Source organism: Cibotium barometz, chromosome 8 (genome assembly GCF_041138505.1).
Source record: "Cibotium barometz isolate CiBa-2024 chromosome 8, ASM4113850v1, whole genome shotgun sequence".
Taxonomy (NCBI): Eukaryota; Viridiplantae; Streptophyta; class Polypodiopsida; order Cyatheales; family Cibotiaceae; genus Cibotium; species Cibotium barometz.
The window spans coordinates 18,040,664-18,064,948 of record NC_141053.1 but is presented as its reverse complement, the minus strand read 5'-3'; the positions used below and the strand labels follow the sequence as shown (position 1 = coordinate 18,064,948).

At 39.5% G+C, this 24,285-nt stretch overlaps 1 protein-coding gene across 1 annotated transcript; it reads right to left on the bottom strand.

The window, feature by feature from the left end:
* Positions 1-8,703: 8,703 nt before the first annotated feature.
* On the bottom strand, positions 8,704-13,416 carry LOC147635990 (receptor-like cytoplasmic kinase 176). Its single transcript, XM_086801421.1, has 6 exons — positions 12,948-13,416; positions 12,168-12,457; positions 10,182-10,317; positions 9,871-10,013; positions 9,638-9,761; positions 8,704-9,526 (listed from the first exon to the last, which is right to left on the bottom strand). Exons 1-6 carry the CDS (start codon positions 13,018-13,020, stop codon positions 8,967-8,969), a joined length of 1,326 nt encoding a protein of 441 aa, XP_086657547.1. The 5' UTR covers positions 13,021-13,416; the 3' UTR covers positions 8,704-8,966.
* Positions 13,417-24,285: the final 10,869 nt, after the last annotated feature.

Genomic DNA, 24,285 nt, shown 5'->3' with positions numbered 1-24,285 from the left:
CTTGGACAAAAATCCATAAAATGCTAAAAATTGCTATATAAAAAAAGGCACCTAAAAATGGTGCAAAAATAGTAGATAAAATATGCAGTGCCGGGCCTCATAAATGGGCTAGATACAAGCATGCATGGAGTCCATTTGGGGATGAAGAATATTTCCAACAATGGAGAGATTAATATAGTGTTATGAGGTTGTTAGGTTTATAGTTTCAAGGACAAACAAATAGAAGAAACTTGAGATGGTATCAAGGAGATTGACAGACATCACGGAGCTTAGCAGAACTTGATTTGGTGCGTGTATGAATTCATTGGTGTTGTTCCGAAGCTAGAAGTTCCAAACATAGATCTCATGTCCTCAATGCTAAAGTGCCCATGCAAGTCAAAAGTCCCAAAATAAATCTCACATGCTCAATATCAAAGTTTTAGTTCTAAAATCATATGTTCCTTGTTCTAAACTCATGTATTCTTCCAAGAAAAGGCACATTCCTTGGCTCTTGGCAATTTTTGAAGACAAGTGTGCCACCTACATCAAATTGTACTTTTAACACATATATTAATGTATATATAAATATACACAAAAATATCGTGTTTTCAAGAAAAGCCATTTCTAAAATCATATATCGAAGTTCCAAAAACACATCTCATATGCTCAGTACCAAAGTGCTAAAATTTGAAGTCCCCAAAACAGATCTCATATGCTCAGTATCAAAATACTCAAATCAAATTTTCATTTCTAAAACTAATAGCGTTGAACACAAATTGCATATATTCTTCCAATGAAGGGTGCACATTCTTTACTCTAGCAGTTTTAGGAAAAGCGTTCGAACTCTCCATCCACATGAAAGTGTGGTTATATATATATATATATATATATATATATATATATATAGAGAGAGAGAGAGAGAGAGAGAGAGAGAATATGTCTATGCGCATTGTAGATTGTGCATTCTTGTTGATCTTTTGGGATGAAGTTGTCATCACAATGGAGCAATATATTATAGCATTCATTTATAAATCAATATTCAAACTATTATAACAAAATGGTAACATCCTATGTGGGAGAACATTTACTCACTTACTTTAGTCATATTACACAAATTTAATCAATGCAAAAAAGACATCTAATTTGTTCCACAATTGGACCTTTGATTCCATGTTTCTCCATGCAAAGTGGGGGGTAGGGAAGAAATAGTTTTGTCGACCATCACATAATTGGCCTCTCTACCTTAGAGGAGGAGAAATAAAATGATATATAAGTGCTACAATAAATGATTGTTTGGGTCCTACTAATTTGACAATGTGGCATGGAAAAAAAATAAAATTTAGAGCTTGGTAACACAAACTTCTTATTTTTTAGATATTTGTAAGATCAAAAGGTCGTAATATTTGGATTTTTACACCCACAACATACCACTTATTCCTACCTTCGCACGAGAAACGTTGGATAACAAGAAAGATAAATCTATTTGCTTCACTACTAGTTTTAGATGTTGATGCTTGAAGTATGAAAAATATTTAACTTCTTTCTCTTTGCTCATAAGAAGAATGAGAAGAAGAGTAGTAAAAGAGCAACAGAATGAGGAGCGTGGAGGGAAGAGTTGATTTGTGTACAAGAACTATGATCACCACTGTAGTTACATCTTAGGCTAAGCTACGGTAGGATTAGAATTTAGGTTCTTCTTTGGGTATTTAGAGACACAAAAAGATAACAAACATAGCATCATTTCATTTTTCAACAAGAGTTGAAGGTCGAGTGACAATTGATCCTCATTCACACATAGTTGAGCTTACAAATTTTAATAGACAACAATAGTGCAAGGTTGGCATCTCTACACCACTCTACTAATTCTCTTTGTTAGTAGGGTGGTTGCCTAAGCACTGGACATGGAGGGAAAGCTCGAAGCCAAGCAGTCAGGATGGGTTGAGGTGGTGAAGAAGAACATCCGTAAAGAAGTGAGGGAGGAGAGCACACCCATGGACGTTCAGGTGAGGTATAGACAAATGAAGCATGTTGACAGCTTGGAAAAAAGAGGAGGTGATAAGAAACGAAGAATGTGAATAGCTCGGAGCTATGTTCAAAATGTTGCAGGATTTAAACTTCAAGAATCGGGTGACAGGACCTCTTTGGTTAAGTCTCCAATATGTAAATATAATTTAATTAAGAAACCTCTTTGGTTAAGTCTCCAATATGTAAATATAATTTAATTAAGTTTCTTAAGCTTTCAAGTAGTATAAACTTATGTAAAATGATTATAAAAGAAGTCATGTGAGATTTTTGTGATTTGATTGAGCCAGATGAGGTGGTAGAGTCTTGTGTTTTAGTTAGAATAAGTAGGAAATTGTATCATTCCATACCTAAGCTTTTCTTCAAGCAGCTTAAGTCTCGATGCTACAGGTTTGTACTCTACCAAGGTCATACAATGTGTGGAAGGTAAGGCAAAGGAGAACTTGGCTATTTCTAGCTTGATAAACTTAGTACAAATATAATGTGTACAAGGTAAGGCAATAAGAGAACTTGGCTATTTCAAGCTAGATAAGTGAGTACAAATACAAAGAAGGAACTATGCCACTAAAATAGATGAAGAAGAAGAAGAATAGCACATTCAAGTACAATATATTCAATAATGTTTTTTGTGGATATGAGGAGAGTACAAGCTTGCATAGTTAAGTATTACCAAATGAAAATTACAGGTGATGCATTATTTGAAACTACAAAAAAGTTAAAACTTTTCCCATTCCTTTTGTTTGTAAAAGGAGACATATGTTAAGTCTCATTCTAATTATATTATCTTTCTTTATTATAGAGTGTAATGGCAATCTTGTCTTTGTTCTTAATCTTAATGAGGCTCAAGTTCTTAAGCATCAGAAGATGGAAGGAATAAGAATTTGATTAATGAATAGAGCTTTGGATTCCTCCAAATACAAAATTGATTTGCCTTGGTTAAGTGTGCAGTTTAAAATGGAGCTATGGTGGATAGCATTAGCTCAAGTGCTAAATGAGGGTCACGATATCCTCAAATGGATATTCTCATACTCTAAGATTTCATCCATTATTGATGCTCAGAATAGGGATGAGTGCAAGACATAGGGACCTTCGTAGTAAAGTGGCGTCTAAGTGAAGATTTGAAAGCCTTGAAATGCATGTTTGGCATATCTAAAGGTTTAAATACAACATGCCCTTGCTTATATTGCATCATGGGGCAACCATAGAAGACACAATTAATTGGTCATGTTGTATGGTGGCTTAAGAAAGTCCTCCAATTAGAGATAAGATGAAGCTGATGCAACCTGATGTTGAAGAATTTGGTCTACCTAAGAAGAAGAAATAGTCTTCATTTCAAGTTTAAAAATTCAACAAATGTGCCAAATCAAGAGGATCTTCTATCTCATTGTCCACTATAGGGAAAGTTCATCATGCACAACCACAACTAATAATCGAGGATCCTACTTGGGATCTAATACTACCGATAAGTCTTCATTTCAAGTTAAAAATTCATCAAATGTGCCAAATCAAGAGGATCTGCTATCTCATTGTCCACTACAGACGAAGTTCACCATGCACAACCACAACTTATAATCGAGGATCCTACTTGGGATCCAATACTACCTATAACTTTGTAGAGGGTGCATATATGTACATTGCATGCAAAAATAAGGATATTTCATAAGCTACTATGACTTCATTTTGATTATGCTTAATATATTATATGCATGTATTGAGCAATATGAAATTTTGCTTTCCAACATGGGTTTCCATGGAGGACATGTTGAGATTTAGAGGGTCGCTACTAAAAAGTCAAGCATGACACAGGTGATGTGCGTCAAAAATATCTAGAGAAGAAATTTTTGTCTAATCATAATAATAAACAAGTGACAGCCTGTTGAAAATGTTGGAAAGCTCTGTGTAAGCATATAATCAATCAATTAAGAAATCCAACAATGGCCAATCTTAGATTGAAATTATGGTTGGAGTTAAATAAATTCATTAAACTCCAAGACTACCTAGAGAAGAAGACAACTATGTGGAAGATTATAAAAAGGCCATCAATAACCTCATAATAATAATTGTAAAGGTATATGGCTGTCATAGAGATAGTATGCATTGGACATGTCCAAATATGATATGGCTGGCTGTAAGACCATTTATGTAACATTGGATCAGAATGGCAAGCTGAGTGCAAACATAGGTGAGATTTTAGACAATGCCACTATGTGAGATGATCACCATGCTAGATATGAACATAGTTGGGTTGGAGAGTTAGTTTATGTAGGTTCCTCGTCAAAGCCGCATTTGGAAAGTGTGAGGCGGCGCACACTACACTACGTGAGGTCCACAATAGATTATGGCCTCTTCCACCATGAGGCTGGTATACAGTTGCAAGTGTATGATACACTGATGCAGATTGGGCTTGTAGTATCTTGGACATGAGCTCTACTAGTAGGTTTATGTTTTCATTTGGGAGTGGTGTTGTTACATGGAGCAGTAAGAAGCAACCACCGTGACAGTTGCCTTATCAAGTACGGAGGCAGAGTACAGGGGTATTGTGATGGCAGCATGTGAGATAGCTTGGCTACGTAAGCTACTTGGAGATTTGAGCTACATGTGGACATGTGTATTGTCATCTATTGCAATAACCATAGAAGCATACAATTGGATAGGAACCTAATGTTTCATGCACACGGACCAAACACATAGAGGTCCATTATCACTTCATCAGAGAGAGGGTCTTGGAAAGAGATGATCTCGTGTATGTCAGCACAGAGGAGCAAGTAGCTGACATTTTCATCAAGGCTTTGAGAGCAGAGAAGCTTCATAGATTTCGCACTATGCTTGGAGTCTTGGAGATGGAGTTAAGCTTCAGAGGGACGGTAGAGATGTTAAGCTCAACACGAGCTGACACTCATAATGCACATGGGTGACCATTCCACATTTACACCATGGGCGTGTTTGGTAGCTGACATGACGGATCTTCACCAGTGATTCTACAATTGGACTACACCTACCTATTCCAATCGAGTTATGGCATACTTATCTTGCCAGCTCACCTATTTAGCGTGCTCACATTATGGACTGCTTGTACATAGTACTCTAGTACTTATGTTGGGTTTTCACTTATCTTTTGTAACCCTCTTTTGAGAGTAAGAAGAAGAAGAAGATTTTAGCCTTCCATCTTTGTGTGTGTCTTATCCATTCCTCTGTGTGTGTGTGTGTGCTTGCAAGAGCTCAAGCTCTCTCTCCTCCCCCAATCCTTTCATAAGCATTGCACTTGAGTACATCACCTTTATGCATCCCTTCCTTTATCTTCAATGCAGAGAAATATCTAGGTCTTTCTCTAACACATTCTTGCATAGCCACAATAGTATCTTCATTCTATTCATATTGGCATGAGAAAAACATGCTACAAAGATATGAAGTGGGATAAACCACAATAGCTTGAGTCTCTTAGAAATTCTTCCAAAATTCATAGATTTGTGAATATCCAACACTATCTTGCTTTTGAATGAATCTATTGTACCTTTGTTTGGTAAATTCTAATCAATAATGGAAGCGTGGCTTGGAATTGAAAGAATTTCAAGTCTACCAAAAGCTTGGGCATTGGGAGGAACAATGTATTTTAAGCTATACAAAAATATATATTTACTGATAAAAAAAAGAAGAGGGTTTTTCTGGAAACAAAACCTTTGCAAAATCAACATGCATAACTTCAAAAGTACCAGTGAATGACTCCACTAGTTGTACTCGGTGATGGGTAAACATCTAAAACCATGACAAAAATAGTACACACACTCATTAGTTTATTTACAAAGAATAGAACATCCAGAAAATAAAACCAATACAATGAATACATCAGATGGAAATAGCATACAATGGGCTTGGAGTATACATGTTGGTGTAGAATGATCCAAGTTCATGTCCCTAGCCATGTACATATGTTGGTGTAGACAGATCCAAGTTCATTTCCCTAGCCGTGTAACATACATTGCACCTTGGCTACCCACCCATCTCATGGTCTATTTTGAACGCCCAAATGCCTCCTTTCCAGTGGTATTGTACCAAGCATCTTCTTTGCTTCTTTACCCTATGAGAGCCTCTACATACGATTACATTGTGATCCAATCATTCAGCTTGAAGTGCAAGGGCCTCCACACACCTTCCTCTCTAAAATTATATAAAATACACGAGAACACAGATTTAGGGGTCCTTCTAAAACTTGAACTTGATCTTGCCATTAGAAATGAAGATATAGGGTTGGTTGAGAAAGATGAGAGAGAAAAAAGTTGTATATATATGTCTATGCATGTATGTATGTTGTGCATATGTGAAAGTGTGTGTGTGTGTGTGTGTGAGTGTGCAAGTGTGTGAGTCTGCGTGTGTGCAAGTGTGTGAGTGTATGTGCATCACGTGTACGTGTGTGGGTGTGTGCATGCACGTGCATGTGGGTGATTTAGGTGTGTGTCAATTCTGTGTGCACGCATGTGTGTGTGACTTTGTGTGCATGTGTAGTTGTGTGTGTGTGTGTGTATGCTTACGTGTGTCTATGCGTGTATGTGTATGTGAGTGTGCATGAGTGCATGCATGTGTGTATGTGTGCGTGTGTATGTGAGTGTGCATGAGTGCATGCATGTGTGTATGTGTGCACCCGTGCATGGTGAGAGTGTGTGCATCTATGTGTCCATGTGTATGCAAGCATGCGAGTGTGTGTATACACGCCATGTGCATGTGTGTGGTATGTGTGCATGCAAGTGCATGTGGGTGATTAGGTGTGTTGATTCTATGTGCACACATGTGAGTGTAAATTGTGTATGCGCAATCGTGTGTGTGCATGTGCGTATGGAAGTGAACGACTACGTGTGTGTATGCTTGCATGTGTCTATGTGTATGTGTATGCGTATGTGAGTGTGCATGAGTGCATGCAAGTGTGTGTGGGGGGCCGCGGGGGGGGAGGGGGGTTAAAGTGTATGCATGTATGTTTTAGTGTGTGTGGATACACATGTCTGTGTATGTAGAATTTTTATTAAGAAAACATATTTTTCAAAAATGGAAATGGTTATTGCTTTTACTTTTTTTTTTCATTGGTGGAGATGTGCTCACTCATTATATCCTCAAATAGATGCACCTTATATATAATGATGGGGTGTTCTATTTGTAAACAATAATAGAGAGAAAGAGAGATACTTTTTCATTATATAAGTGATCTCCCTACAACATTGTTTCCTCTTTACACTAAATTTTGAATTTGAAATGGGAATAAAGCTTGTCCTTCACTCTTTTATCTCCCTTCTTATTACAAGTGGTAAAATGAGGTGGCCACAGAGTGACACATGGGTGAATGCTATGGCAAGGGCAACAATAGTGAAAATAATAGCATAGAGATTTCACTTGGATGCCACACGAACATACTTTCACTTGGATGTCATGTGGACATACTTTGCCAACAAGAGTAAGACCTTGGAAGATTGGACAAGACTTTTTGTGAGCTCTTCTCTAGAGTCCATAGCCATCATTAATATAGCCCCTTTATAGTTTACCCTACTTCTCCTCTTGCCTATGAAATGCAAGGCTAAGAAAGCCATGCTGACAAGTAGTGCTCAAAAAAGCATATTTTTCAACCAAAAAAAATAAGTTCGACTCTTACATCTATCCTATTTTTGTTTCAGAGATCTCTACTATATGCCGGTTTTATAACTAAAATATATGAAAAATTATTCTTTAAAATAAGGGCTACTTAAAGTCTCAACCAATTTTTCTCAATTTTGGCCAATATATATACACTACAATGTCATTTTTTTCAAGCATTGGTGACAAGAGGATCTTGGATTCAAACAAAACTACACATGGTCCTGTTTGGGTGTGAAGTCAATGTTGCCATCTGACTCAGCCCTATGTGATTCAACCGTGACTTGCTCCTTGAAACAAGACTATTTACAAGACTACATGTTGTGAGCCCTATGGAATTCAATCCTTGAGAAGCCTATTTTGGACTTTTTCTCTAGCCTACATGAGATTCTCTTAGTTGCCAAGTACCCTAAAAATAGTCATATGACACATGATGTTTACAGACCTATGCAAACCCCTTAATAATTTATTGAGGGGTCCAAGCACATGAACATGCGATCATTCTCATCCATAACCTGCTCCTCTAAAAAAAAGTCACATAAACAACCACTCCAAGCTCCTCCAACCAACATACGGTTGTGAAAGCTTGACCTCCAACCCCAAAAAAAACTGTATTTATCTAATCATAGCAAGAACAAAAACTCATTAAAGGATGGAGAAATTGTTGACCAGCTTGAAAGTGACAAGTTGCCCACTTGCCGGTCTGCATGAGCTTGGATTTGGACAAAGAATTCGCATTTCAATTGGATTAAGACAATGGTCTTTGAATATAAATTACATTTTTGGGAGGTGCCTAAGAGGAAGCTTTAACTATATGCCTACAAGGGATTTGGATTTCATAATTAAGTGTTATCAATGTAAATTCAACAGTCAATTAATTACCATGTCTTCGCACCCTTGAATACAAGTTGAATTAATTTATGGAAAATTATGTCTGCACGTCTGCCTTCTCTTTTGATTGTTTGTTATGTTGGGCAAAACTTCGGGTTAGAATTTTGTTTAAGAGAGTCCCAATTACTGAATCCAGACTAAGACTGTTGGATAAACCATGTTGCAGCTACACTTTCCAATGTGGTCCCTTTACATGGGCATGAACAAAGATTTGATGATAATACATATAACGAGGTCAGAGGTCAGTATATTACAACCATATTCAGGATCATCACCAAACGTCTTGACCTGCAAAGGGTCTGTTCTTCTTAACTACCATACAAATCATATAAACCCCCTCCTTTTCTCCACCTTTGTGTATCTCAAATGGGGTTAGCATTTTGCACAAATCAACCTGCAAAAGTACCAGTAGATCACCAACAATCCTTGCCACAACTACACAACGTATGCTCTCCGCCTCCCTATCTTCTTGCTGATGGAAATGCAGGGAGGGGGAAATTACTGTTGCAATTAAGCTGAACTAGGCCATGCTGATATGGTTGCATTGAGCCTTTCTGATGATGTCTCACTGAATAATTGTGGTGTGATTTGCCTGGATACAGCTGCTGATGCCGTGCCGACGACGCGTTTTGGAGTTTCCGTGCCAAGTCATTATGATGAGGCTGAAGCAGCTGCTCCTGAGCAGAGGCATTATGAGAGTATTTGGCTATCTCTCTCAAATTGAGCAAGGGTTCAAGAAGCTGAACAACTTCTTTCATCATAGGCCTGAGCTTTGCATCCTGGTTAAGACAGCTGAGAGCCAGAGTGGCAGCTCGGTAGGCTCCTTTCATAGAGTACTGCCCCTCTAAGCGTGGATCGATAATGCGAAACACTTTCCTTTTGTCATTTAGGTAAGGTCTTGCCCATTCCACCAAGTTCTGCTCACCACAAGGTTTGTTCTTGTCAACGGCCCGCCGTCCTGTGAGTATCTCAAGCAAAACCACTCCAAAGCTGTAGACATCACTTTTTGCTGTAAGATGTCCTGTACATAACACACATAGACATTCACATATGCATCAGTCCCATAGTTATCAGTGATTTCTTTCAAATTTGTGTACCAAGATGAAAGTTCAGTCCAAATCAAAATACATGCCTGTTGCAACATACTCAGGGGCAGCATACCCATACGTGCCCATCACACGTGTGGAAACATGGGTGTTGTCTCCCGTTGGTCCATCTTTTGCAAGCCCAAAGTCTGATAGTTTGGCATTGAATTGCTGAAAACCAAGAGAAGAAAACCAGTAGAGCTCAATAAGAAAATGGAGCTCAATGAGAAACGAAAAGAAAAACATGGCTTGATTTATTGTAAGGTTTGTTGATACAAACCGAATTGAGTAATATGTTGGATGTTTTGAAGTCTCTGAAGATGACAGGTCTCTCTGCTTCATGCAAGAAAGCTAAACCCCTAGCAGCACCCACAGCAACTTTGATCCTGATTGCCCATGAAAGAGCATGGCCATGACTACTCCCTACAGTTCCAAAACATGCGATAAAAGATCAGTGCCATGGGGACTGCACAAACTTCTTGTTTCAAAGAATCACACACGCAGTCACCCGTGCACTTGTCCGGGTATTGCTGCAGCTGGATAGTGGGCCACCATAATAACTTCACAATATGGAAATGTAATAGCACTCACGTCTAAACAGATGATTTTCCAAGCTTCCCCGAGGCATGAATTCATAAACAAGTAGCCTGTGATCATCTTCAGCACAGAACCCAATCAGCCGGACAAGATTGGGGTGATGAAGCTGGCCAAGAAAGTGTACCTCTGCCTGAAATAAATAAACATAACTTTTTCAAAACATGCATTGAGGATGCCATGAAAGAAACCTGGTACTCAAATGACATGGGAAAACGAGGACGACTTTCAGAGTCACCACAACAAAGAAGAGCACACATAAACTTGATTTGGAAAAAGCATTGGTAAGGAAAGATGGAAAGAAACACTAGAGGGGCTTTACAGACACAAACCCTTCCTTTGCAAAGGGAGAACTCACCTACCCATGCCTCATCGGCAGGGGATCGTCCCAAGCCAACCCCAACCCATCCGACCGGGGAATAGAGGGAAGGGGAGAGGGGGGGGGGGTGTGTTGTCTGTGAAGAGTCTAAAATACTTGGAAACCATGAGTCTGTGATAAAAAAGGGTATAAAGCTGTACATGATATTTTCAGAGACAAAGTTCAGGTTATTTCCCAAACTTAACAAAAACCAAAGTGTGATCTTGACTCCATGAAAATCTACTAGCAAAGCTTCAAATCATCAACTCCATCATGCATAGCTACACTAGATGCTATGGCCTCCCACTCATATCATCAGCCCTTAAGACTAGATGCAGGTTCATGCATAAAGCTATGCCACTGTAATAGACAAATCTGCATACATACATCGTCAAACCGAGTTTCTACCATTTTTCTGGAGGTGAAGAGCAGGCTTGGCCATGATGAAGGATAGCACTAGAGGGAACACACATACCCACACAATAGCTGGTTGGGCGATATGACCGCTTTGGATTGACAGAAGTAATATAAGCCAGCTGACCACAACTTGGATGAAGACTTCAAAAGAAAATATGCAAGTCCACTAAGACGGCAGAAAGATATACAAGTTCAAGTTATTTCCCAAACTTAACAAAACGGAATCATGATCTTGACACCGTGAGTTTTCTGACAAAGTGTCAGATTATTAACTCCATCATGCATAGCATAGACTACAGGCTATGGCATCACCACTCACATCATCAGCGCCAGCAGTAGATGGGCGTTCATGCATATAGATATGTCGCCGTAGTAGACGGATCTTTATAGATAAACCATTGAACTGAGTTTCTATCACTTCTCTGGAGGTGGAGGGCAGCTTAAACATACAGCATGACCATTTCTGAATCTGCAAACCATCAGGAGACTGCTGCATATGGACTGGCAATCAGGCCTGTCCACAGCCTGCCTATCCACAAAATGCAGTGTTATGTAATGGGTACATTTAACCTCTGTAGGTAAAGAGGGGAGCGTTTGCACTCATTGGCAGGTAATCGAGCCCCTCCATTTTCTGGAAAAAGTGGGCTGCATGTGCAATAGGCCCACATACAGCGCCCCCCATTCTGGCAGTCAGAAAATCTGCTGACGGTGGGTGGGTAGCTGCTCATGGACGTGCAATCAAGCCCATCCACAACCCACCCATCAGCAAAAAGTGGGCTGTATATGCAATGGGCCTCCACATACAGCCTGCTCATTCCTGCTGTCAGAGGATAAATTGGAAGCAGGTGGCAATCAAGATTCAAGCCCATCCAACACCTGCAAAATGCAGGCTGTGCATGATGGGCCCACATACCACCCGCCTGTTCCTGCAGTCAGAAAATAGCCTGCCCGTTCCACCGGACGGAACATCTCATGATTTTGGGGGGTGCGTCATGGACTGGCAATCAAGCCTGTTCACAGCTTGTCCATCTGCAAAATGCTGGCATAAAATGGGCCTAAATTGAGCATGCTTAATGACATGACTGACATGCTTCAAGGAAGAGACAGGAAAAAACCCGACATAATTTCAAAAGAAAGAAACCATGAGCCTTAGAAAGGGAAAACACATCACAGAAAACCCTAGGTTATGGTGTGAAACAGAACACTACCAGCCATTCTTTGTGCCCTTGCAGACCTTCTAGGTTGAGCTTCTTCACAGCTATGACAATGCCGGTTCCCGGGCGTGCAGCCATAAATCCCTGCTCATCTACCCAGCCCTTGAAAACACAGCCGAAACCCCCTTCTCCGAGAAGACTATCAGGGCGGAAATTTCGAGTGGCAGCCTTGAGCTCAGCGAAGGTAAAGGGGCGCAAGGTGCTGCTGGTAGAACGGCACACGCGATCTCCATCTGCTTGCTTGCTGTTAGAGCCATTTGGAGAGATTTCTGCCTGTTTTTCTTCTGCATTCAGAAACACGGAATTTTGAAAATTCAAGATGAGAGAAAGCAAGCAGAAGAAGAAAACATGATTTTGCAGATAGGATGGGGAGTTTTCCCTAAGGGCAAAACACTACCTGGTTTTCTCTGAATGCACTAAACCCAAAACACAGAAAACCCCTTGTTTTGACTTCAAACCTATAAGCACAGAAGCACTATTTTTGGACCTAGATGCTTTGAATGCAGTAGGTTTTTACTTTTTCTTTTACTGGCTTTCTTAGAATGCAATGAGACCCTAAGAAGAGAAACCCTGCTTTGCCTTGAATGCAACCCCAATTCGCTTCACCTGATCTGTGAAACCCTAAAAACAGAGACCGTAGTGTTGGGACCTTGCTTGCTAGAAATGCAGTGAAGTACCGAAGCCCTAGTTTTTTAGCAAAAAGGCTTGCTTTGAAGGCTTAAACCCTACGATAAGTGCAGAAAAAACTGAGACTGGAGAAGCAAGTTTTCGAACCTGATTTGCTTTGGTTCGAATGAGGAGGGCTTTCGGCTTTCACTCGAGTCACCCAGCAGCAACAGTTGCCCATGGAGACAAAAAGCTTCGAAAGCAGATGAGGTGCTGATGGAAGGAAGGATGTATTCAAAAAATGAGCATGGGAGAAGAAGCCCACAGAGGCAGACGAGAGAGAGAGAGAGAAAGAGAAAGCTCTGAGGAAGCAGAGGAGTGGCAGAGTCGAAATGGGTGATGATGATGATGGGGCAAGCAGCGATGGAAGCCTGGAGGCAAAGAGAGAGAGAGAGAGAGAGAGTCCAAGGTACCAGTCTCCAGACTCTATGAGTGTGCAGCGTGCACTGTTCAATGTGCGCGCGCGCGTATCAATGTGTGTGGGAGCTGGTGTGTGTCTCTAGAGAGAGAGAGAGAGAGAGAGAGAGTGTGTGTGTGTGTGTTAGAGAGAGAGAGAGACACACACACTCTCTGTGTCTGTCTCTCTCTCTCTCTCTCTCTATCTCTGACAACATCTGAGACTCTCGAGTGTATTGTTCTGGTCGGACAGCCTTTGGTTGGGAGGAAAATTGGGAATTTGCAGACAAAAGCAAATGCTGCAGGCGGCTTGTGGGACCACCCACCAAAGTTTCACAAATGAGTGCATCAGTCTCCTCCCTTTGACCAGCCTCCTTGTTAGCACTTACCTAAGAGTGGGTTCACATGGATTGATCGATCGAATGAGCACCTTCGAAATCACCTCACCTCCTCCTTTGGCAAAAACTTCATAAGCTGTCAACAACTCCACCACGTCGGATTTCTTCTAGGGTTGATTTATCACTTACTCTGTGTGTGTCTGTGTGTGTGTGTGTGTGTGTGTGTGTGCAGAGCTTGAAACCTCTTTTGATTGGGTAGTATTCCCTAAGTTGCTCGAGTAATTTATTTATGGGCATTACTTACTCGACTTTCTTTGCGCCTTGCACCTTTCGAATGCAATTTGGAGTCTTGTAAGTTCACCTAAGTTGTTTCCAACTCATCAACATGTTGCACATGCTCTTTTCCTGACAACTATGACATCACAGAATGTTGTTTTGAAAACAGATTGCCACCATTGTGTTTTCAAACAAGTATGCCAAAGCAACTAATTTTCAAAACAACTCCACTTCTCTCTCTCTCTCTCTCTCTCTCTCTCTCTCTCTCTCTCTCTCTCTCTCTCTCTCTCTCTCTCTCTCCTCTTTCCTTACCAAAAATAAAAGAACCACAACACAAATGCTTATGAAAGCATATACCTCAAACCATACTTGAAAGTTGAAACCTCCTTTCAATAATAGGAAAATGAAAAGGTTTATGGCTTTGCCATGGGACCATCAGTAGGCCTTAGTGAGACATCTCTAGTCTAAGGCTCTTTATATTGTGGTCAATTGTGTTTGACAATAACTTGTGAAACTTTTATATTAGATTCACTCAAAACACTCACACATACACAAACACACATATTTATGTGAACAAAAGAACTCAAACTGTAAAACACGCACATGCAAGCCTAAAACCATGCACCGTACAAACCATAGCACACATCCCCTAAATCACTTGCATCAACAACACACACAAAAAAGCCAACACCATTTGATATTATTACTAGAACAACTTATATGATACCACATTCAAAAGAATAAAATGTCATTCATTTAGGGCTCCCTTTATTGTTATCCTTCTTCTCTTCAATTTTGAACCAAATGAGCCTAAACGCCACTACCTCCAAGAGCTACTCTTTCTAGGTGGGTTTAAATTGGGTGGTCATTTGTGAATCCATATGATGGTAAGTCAAACCAACATTTTTACTACAAGTGTAAGTAGAGAACACACTCTTTATGTTACCCAATGGAGTGGCCATCTCGAGCAAGCCTTATTTTCATGTTTGGGAAACACTTTCACAAGAAGCATATGTAATGAACCATCAAACTGCAAGAAAAGTTTTGATTTTCCACTAATGAGTAAGGTTGAGTTCAACAAGCAAAATTAGAATTCCACCTGGCTTTATAATAAGTTAAGGTGCCCCTCACTCAAACATGACCTTCCTTCTAAAGTTGCAGTAGGTAGTATTCACATGAGGACCTAGAACACATGCACCTCATAAGATGGTGAATATGCCACCAATGGGCTGCACGTTGGCACTGGAGGATACCGCTATGCTAGGCACACCAAAAAGTTGAATAGGTGTTTGGCATGGAAAGAGCAATTGGCAAATTTGCAAATTACACTCTTTCCTCTTTTGAAGAGTTGGTATTAGGTAATGAAGCTCATTACACCCCTACTTGTCATATCAAAGGATCTCAACTAACCATGTCTTTAAGACCTAATAAGGCTCTTTGTTGTCAAGCCATTCAAGTGCTTTGATGTGACCATTTATGTCCTTTAGAACCTATCAACAAGTGATGTTGTTTGTGTGTGAAGCGAGAACATGTATGATCACTTTATCTTATTATCTCACCTCCATCATTCCAAATTAAGAGAGTTGGGTGTAGGATATGGCTCTAGGATACCTATGAGTAAGCCTTTAAAAAACCATTAGAAAAGATGTCTTTTTTTATAAGTGAGCATATTCTACTAAGGCTTTTGTTCTCAAGCCATTCAAAGCTTTGATGTAACAATATATGCCTTTTAGAACATTTCAAGTGTTGTTATTTATGTGTGAAGACAATATGCTGATGCATGATCTTTTTATTTGATTGCCCCACCTCCATAATTTTGAAGAGAGTTGGGTATAGGATATCTATGAGTAGGCCCCTAGAAAATCACTCGCCAAGTAATTTATTCACATGAAAAGATGACTTTTTAAGTTTTTAAGGCTTGAAGCGTGAGATTGCAATGGAATGATTTTTATGGCCTATTAGTGTATATTTAAAGTTTAACCCTAGAGCTTAGTAGCTACGATAAGATAATGAAAACTTCATAGAGGACTTCAAAAAAGTAGTGACCTCTATCACTCTATCTTTTATAATCAAAGTTAAACCTCACAAAAAGAAAAAGAAATCTTTACCTTTTCTTCTTTAGAATGTCAAAGATGACTTAAAGAAAAATAAGAATACACTTAAAACAATCTCTCCTCCTTAATTAAACATAACTTTTCTAGTTAAAATGAAGACTTAGTACCTAGTACATTACATAGGTCTCATGTTTGTGGTTTTGAAGACGATTTTCTCTTTCTTGCTTCTTTACTATCAAAATCTATAACAAAACCAACACCTAAAATTCAGTATCATGAGGGTAATATACAAGAGCAAGGGTGGTATGAGAGCATCTTGATAGCAAGACCAATGGTGTCAATAGGGCATTTCTCTCTTTGTACCCATGGGTAACATAGGCATGTGCTAGGGTGGTGTGAGAGCAATGAGCACCATCTTGATAGCAAAAGTGATACTATTGATAGGGTATTTCTCTACCCATGGGTAATATAGGCGTGTTAGTCAACTTAATATAAGTTGTATCTAGTGCCATAGAGAACATGTATGCTTGTTTCTTGGGTTATAAGGGTGAAAGGATTCAACCATCTCTCTCTCTCTCTCTCTCTCTCTCTCTCTCTCTCTCTCTCTCTCTCTCTCTCTCTCTCTCTCTCTCTCTTAAATTGGTTTCTACAAGTGATGAATGACACAAGCTACACTTATTTACTAAGAAACATGGGGAGTGAAAGTTGAAACAAGTATGTGTTGTCTCAAAATCATAATGTGAATGCGTGGCTTCTCTCCACCATAAAAAAGAGTCTTTGAAAATTCAAAGGTTGTATTTGTTTTTTTCCTTCAAGTCTTTTTCATCATTTTGGTAGGTTCATCATTATCTAGGTATCCCTTGATGTTCACACCTTCCCACTATGACCCACATAAATCCATTCACTCTGTATCTCAATATTATGCGCTTTTCATTTCCTTTCCATTTTTTGACCTTTCAAAAAGTTATCTTTTACTTCTCAACTTGCTTGTATTTTCAGCAAACTTAATCTACTTCCATATATTGAAAGCCCACCTAAATTCCTTTGTTCTAAGAAGGTGTAAGCCTCTTAAGGTGAGTTTATGGTTGTGTCATAGAGGGGCCTCATTACAAGGGCCTTTTTATGCTAATTTTTTTCACATTTTTAGGATGAAAGAACACCTCTCTCTCTCTCTCTCATGTAGTACACCCATGCACATGCACATGCACATGCGCATACGCACACATACACACACGCACACACATGTGTGTGTGTGTGTGTGTGTATATATATATATATATATATATATATATATATATATATATATATAGAGAGAGAGAGAGAGAGAGAGAGAGAGAGAGAGAGAGAGAGAGAGAGAGAGAGAGAGAGTTGTGTACATGAGTGTGTGACTAGGCATATGCATGTGCATATATGCATATGCCTTGGACATACACAAAATACCTCTTATTTTCATATGCATGTGCAAGTGCATGCAAATAAACTTGCACATGCACACAATACCTCTTATTTTTGGCATCAACAAACCCAATTCATCTAATTTCACCTTTCAAACCTTCAGTGGTGGAAAGTTCACCAACCAATATTTGGCATGTAGTGTTTCCACCTCATGTGTGGGAATGAATAAAAGTAACAACACACAAACCTCATTATATCATCATTGTATACTTGTCCATATCTTAAAAAATTATTCTCTTCAAAGTGCCTTCTGTTATAGACTCTTCTTTTCGTAATATCATTAGTTGCCTTTTATAGTGTTATATCATACAATATGCTACCATCCCAAAATGGATAAGGCTGTGAACATTAAATAAGTTGATAAAGCAAACAAAGTTGGTGAGAATATATTAATTTTACTTAAAATACACAAAGAGTTCTATGTACACAATCTAAGGTAGATTGAAAGATGTACACAATCTAAGGTCGATTAAAAGATATTTTTTTTCCCCTACCACTTGCATCCATCAAACTATAGTGGCTTTTGCACTTCCATTTTGCATCCATGGTTGATGGCTATGTTGCTCGTGCTTTTTGCAGATTAAAATTTGCAAGTAAAAATTCGCCTCATCTATATTGTTCATACAATTTCATGAAGTACAACCATATTGGAAAACTAAACATAAAATGTTTTATGAAATTTTAGATATTATCCTCCAACGTATTAATGTAACATATTAACGAAAGATTTTTTAACATTGTTCTTGTTCAGTCTTGGAACATACAAAGCTTATCTATACTACTATAATGAAAATAGTTGAGAAGCTATATGGTGTTGCTTAGCCTTTCATCTTTCCATTCCATTAGGTAATCTATTGCTTGTTGGGTTATGTGCCATCACATTGATGGGTACTTGTGGAGCAAGGTGTTAAGGATTTCTCATGTGGTATTTTATTTTTAATTTTATATATAAGGGACCAATATAGAGTTTGATAATTAGTACATATGATCCCACACACCCTTGTTGTTTAATAAACCTCACAAAATACTTTGTCTGTTTTAGCTAGCATATGTGGCCCCACCCACCCTTATTCCATGGTGATAAACCCAACCAAAATCTTTGAGCTCCATTTTACTTTTTAACCCCTTGCTCCACAATTAGCCATATCAACCTTGTTATCATTTTACTTTTTAACCCCTTGCTCCACAATTAGCCATATCAACCTTGTTATCATTTAACTTTGCTTGACCGCATTAGTAGTCCATGCAATGGTTAAGAAGATCTAAAATTCACATGTGCACCATGTAATGACATTAATAAATACGTGACGAGAAGGATCATGCGATGCCTGTTTCTCATTTTAAGTAACTTAGATCCTAGGGTGGCACAAGAGTATGCCCATAAATGTGTCGAGGTTTGTATTATCTAATAGAGGATAAACAACATAAAATGAAGAATAAGGTTTTAGGCATGGGCTAATGCCATGTGTTAAGTGCCATTATCTTATCTCCGCACTTTGTATAAAATTTAATTTCTATATTTTACATGTGAAATCTTACAATGAGAACGAATGTCCCTTTTTCTTTCTTCTCGCTAATTTTTTCTACTCTCTATTGTGGTAAACTTTCGTTTTTGCAAGAGATACATGTTGTTTGAGAGTTTATTAGCTCTCTCTTGAGCTCATGTTTGTGAGTTTTATGGGAAGTTTTCTATAAGAAAATAGCACAGCAAAAAGATAGATAGCAAAACAAAGTGCAATAGACAATGCAATATAGATAATTTAAAATTCTCAGATAGGTACAATGTAATGATACTATCCACCCATGTGTTAAAAAGTAGATCTTAGATGGCGATCTAACTAGACTCTAGATGGAGGAATTACGAAGTGTAGAGGGTGTGGATACTCACAAGTATTGGATGCCTTAGCTTGTGGTAATTATATCCATATCTAGGATTACAAGTGGTGTGGTAGGTGCATATACAACTTGGGCGATTACACAACATAAACACGATCACCGCCTCAAAACATGGTCGTTGACCATCACCCACTAATAATGAACCCACTAATGCATGGACCCTGACCATCTCCTAACCATCAATGGTTAATAAAACGATCCCATCTAAGCCAGGGCTCCCACCAAAGACACGTGCACCAATGCCTTCTATGATGGGGTCCTTACAAATGTACACCAATGGCTTCTATGATGGGGTCCTTACAAATGTACACCAAACATAGATGTGAGATACATGCTGGGAGGTGGCCATTGAGTATATACTAACACCCCCCCTGAAAGCGTGCCCAAAAATAGATTATGTTTTTTGGCCCAACGCTAAGTCGATGAAGATGCCAAGTGAGCTAATCCTTCCTAAGAGCCTTGGTGAAGATGTCGGTATAGTTCTAGTCTGCACATAACAGTACTCCAGCTCCACTATCTCATCCTCAATCAACTCTCACAAATAATGATACTGAATCTCAATGTGCTTCATTCAAGCATGAAACACAGGGTTCTTGGCAAAAGCCATACAACTCTGGTTTTCCTATTGTAAGGTGATAGCCCTATTAATCTAAACTCCCATGTCCACTAAAATTCTCCTCAGTCATATTGCTTCACAAGCAAAAAAATAAGCTGCCTTGTACTCATCTTCTATAAAAGAAAGTGCCACTATGTAGGTTACTTCTTACATTGGTCCAAGAGAAACTAAGCGAAAAAGAATATCCAAAAATTGATTTCTTGGAATCACAATCTCTTGCCCAATGTTGCTCTCAAGCTTATCTATATTGTGTGTGTGAATTTTTGCAACCCTAACCCTAATTCCAATATTGGTGTCAGAGCTAGCTTCCTTGACACTTGATTTAATAGTCTGCCTCCCTCCTCACGACCTTGTTTTTCTCTGTCTAATTGAGATACCCTCTTAGGAGAAGAAGGTATATATTGTAGTATGTTGTATACAAAGTATACAAAATGTTCGGGGTCCGCGACGTGATTTGGGCGTGTTTCAGACACATTTTGGGCACTGTAAGATTTTTGCATATGTTTTGGAGAGGTATCATTTTGGATTGGTTTTGCTCGATTTTGGGTATTTGGGCTATGTAGCGGTAAAGATTTGGTATGCAGCAGCATCAACAACGTCTTCAACAATATCGACCATCATACTTTCACTAGTAACACTCCATTCTCTACTCTGTGTTATTTTTCATACACTTTGCAGGTGATTCAGTCACTTGGCAGTCGTCCGGGGTTGCATTCAGTGAATACTGAGTACTTGTAGTGTGTTGAAAGATTTTGCATTTGGTAGACAGTCATGAGACTGGCAATAGTGATGTATTCAACATGTTGTCTACTACTGAGGACAAACCTAATGGGACTAACTACCCATTGTGATCCTATATGATGAGGCATGTATTGGAATGTGGTCAGTGGTAGTGAAACTCATCCTGGTTCACAACCACCAATGCAACCAAGTGCTGTAGGTACGTTTGAAGTAGAATATGATATAGATGTGGCTCCTCCACATGCACCACCAGTACCTCCCACTGCTGCTCAAACGAGATGGGATGGAAGAGATGCACAAGCACATGCATTGCTTGGACTTTCTGTGAAGTAAAGAATTATTCCTCATATTCAGTCATGTAAGAATTCAAAATAGGCAACATGCATTATACCAGGTGCGTAATGAAGCATGTGTTGTATATTTGCGCAAATAGTTCGAGTCTGAGCCCATGAATGAGGGAGACTCAATGGACAACTTCTTGACCAAGATCAAAGATTTTAAGAAGTAGCTTGCTAGTGTGGATGAGATATATCCTGATAGTACATTGGTGCCCACATTTCTCAATGCATTGCCGGATTCTTATCAGAGTTTTGCCTCTACCCTTAGACTCATGATGAAGGGAAATCCAAATGACCTTACATTTGATGAGCGGGTTTCAATAATTTTGCAAGAAGAGTAGTCTAGGCAAAATAGATTTGTTATGTGCAAGAGATTAGGGTTGGCCACTCAAAGCATGGAGTGACAACATGGGTGTAGGTCACCATCCTGGCCACTCAAAGCATGGAGTGACAACATGGGTGTGGGTCACCATCCTAGGGCAATAGCCAAGAAGGCCATGGAAACTTGGGCATGAGCACCAAGAAGACAAGAATGTCTATAGAGTGAATATGATAAAAAAGGGTATAATGTCCATGAGCCCTATGTCTCATATAGGATCCCCTAAAAGTACACATGTAAATGTCCCTAAGCCCAAGTGCCTAGGCCCCATTACCCCAACCTACTTCATTACATTATGCGAGTTGGTGACCAAGCTTTTGTTGTTGCTAGTCAGAAAGGCAAAGGTAAAGCTTCTTCGCATGGTTGCTATAAGCCAAAATCAGAATCCTCAGGTAAGGATGCAGAGAAAGAAGGTGATAAGACTAAAAAGAAGGGCAAGTGTCACTATTGTTGCAGGAAACCAGGGCACTACATAAATGAGTGCAAGAAAAAGCTAAAGAAGGAGAAAAAGAAAGAATCGGGCATGGTTGTGGTGGTGGCTGATGCATCTGTACCAAGTGCAGAGAAGGAGGAATCTACAAGTTTTGATCAAGATGATTGAGCATGGACTATACATTGCAGTTATGACCCTTTTGTTCATGATGTATGCATGTCAGTGGCAAAATCGCATGCTTGGTACTTTGACAGTGGTGCTAGTAAGTACATTACTTCACAAAAAAAATTGTTCTCATCTCTGGAATCTGTCCCAAGTGCAGGAATCGTCACATGTGCAAATGGTTCTTCATATCCTGTCAAAGGAGTTGGTAGAGTTGTGCTCACTGCTGCAAATGGGGGCACATTTACTTTTTCTAAAGTTTTATATGTTCCAGGCATTAAGAAGAACTTGCTATTAGTTTCATCCTTAGCCTTGTCAAGTTTGATGGTGGTGAAATTTATGGATGATAGATGTACAATTCAAGATAGAAATGATAGCTATTCTATCATTGACTCAGGTACCTTGTTTCATGGCCTATACAAGATGGATGTATTTGAGAAGTTGGATGTTTCATGGCTTATACAAGATGGATGTATTTGAGAAGTTGTAGCATGATGCTTCCTCAGCCTCTACGACTTGTGCTATATGAGTGATGCAAAATTATGGCATGCACGATTTGGCCATCTGAATTATGGTAGTTTGTTACGCCTTCAAAGGCATGATATGGTGTCTGAGAGTTGCCAACTCTTGAGACCCTTGCTAGACATGTATCTGAGGGGTGTATTCTTGCTGATTTGCAGTCATCGTTTGAGATGTCAGATTTGGGGCCCTTGCATTACTATTTGGGGATTCAGTTTATGCAGCGCAATGATGGCATTGTTATGCTGCAGTCTATATATATATAAAAGCTATTGAAGACTGTAAACCTGTGGCTACACCTATGGAGACAGGTACTCGACTTAGTATTCAAGATGCAGGAGACTCTTTTGATGCTAGTTTGTATCAGCAGGCTATTGGATCCCTTCTTTATGTGTGCAACATGAGGCCAGATATACAGTATGTGGTCTCACAATTGAGTAGATTTATGCATAGCCTAGGTATGAAGCATTGGCAAGCTGTTAAGAAGGTTTTCCACTATTTATAGGGTACTTAGTATTTTGGATTATTTTATCCAAAGGGGGGTGAGTCACAGCTGCATGCTTTCAATGATTCAGATTAGGTTAGATGTTATGACACACAAGTGTCCACTAGTGGGTTTTGCTTTCGCCTTGATGATTCATGTATATCATGGCTCAACAAGAAGCAGCCTATAGTGGCCACTTCCAACTGTGAAGCTGAGTATAGGGCAACTTTTATAGCTACAGTTGAGTGTGTGTGGCTCAGACGTCTTATGGGCTGATTTGGGTGTTGGACAGTCATCTAGCACTATGATTTTCACTGAACAGCCAGAGCGCATTAGCAGTTGCGAAGAACCTAGTGTTTCATGCTCACACTAAGCACATTGAGGTGCATTACCACTATATCAAGGAAAGACTCTCTGCAAAGCAAAGATCATCTTGGTCTATGTTCCTACACATGACAACATGGCAGATTTATTCATGAAGGCTCTTCCTCGTGGAAAAGTTCAAAGCTTTTTGTAGAGCTTTGGGCTTACTGCCTTTTCAGGATTGATCGGCCATACCCTGTACATGTTCACATCATCACTCCAGGGGGGATTTGTAGCATTATATGGTAGTGATGTGTGTGAACACACTTAGGACTGTTGGGGCACGTTTTCCCTCACTGGGGGGTTTTTTCCCCCGTGCGTATGTACACCCTCTTATCTATCTCAAGCTTCTCTATCTTGTGTGTGTACATTGTTGCAACCCTAACCCTAATTCCAACAGACATCTTACCATAGAGATCAGCATGTACCAGCTCTAGAGGAGTCTATGCCTTATTGCTACACTCCCGTGGAAATGCCTTGTGCTGCTTGCCCATCATACAAGCCTCACATGGTTCCTATAATTTTAAAAATGCAGGCAAACTAACTATCATTCCTTGTCATGCATCTCCTTCAGCATTGCAAATCTGATGTGACCAAATCGCTCATGCCAAAGCCTACTTGTGCTCTTATTTTTACAATCGTTGTAAGGGAACTTAGCTATCATTGTCAGGGAACTTAGCTCGTACAGATTATTGCACCTTACTCCTTTTTCAACTAACTTACCAATAGCATCTAAAATATTTGCTTCAGTTTTCTTAAAGCGTACTTTAAGTTACATACTATGTGCTATGGTGGGTGGAGTGATAAGAGGTCTAGAGAAGGTCATCTCTAAAAGGTGATGAGTCAGCCTTAGAGCCAGTGCACTCAGTAGAGAAGGTCGTCTCTAAAAGGTGATGAGTCAGCCTTAGAGCCAGTGCACTCACATATAATAGCCAATTATCTACTTGAGAGTGGGGCCCTTCTTGATTTCAATAGCAAGGCCTTGGGGGCCCTCGT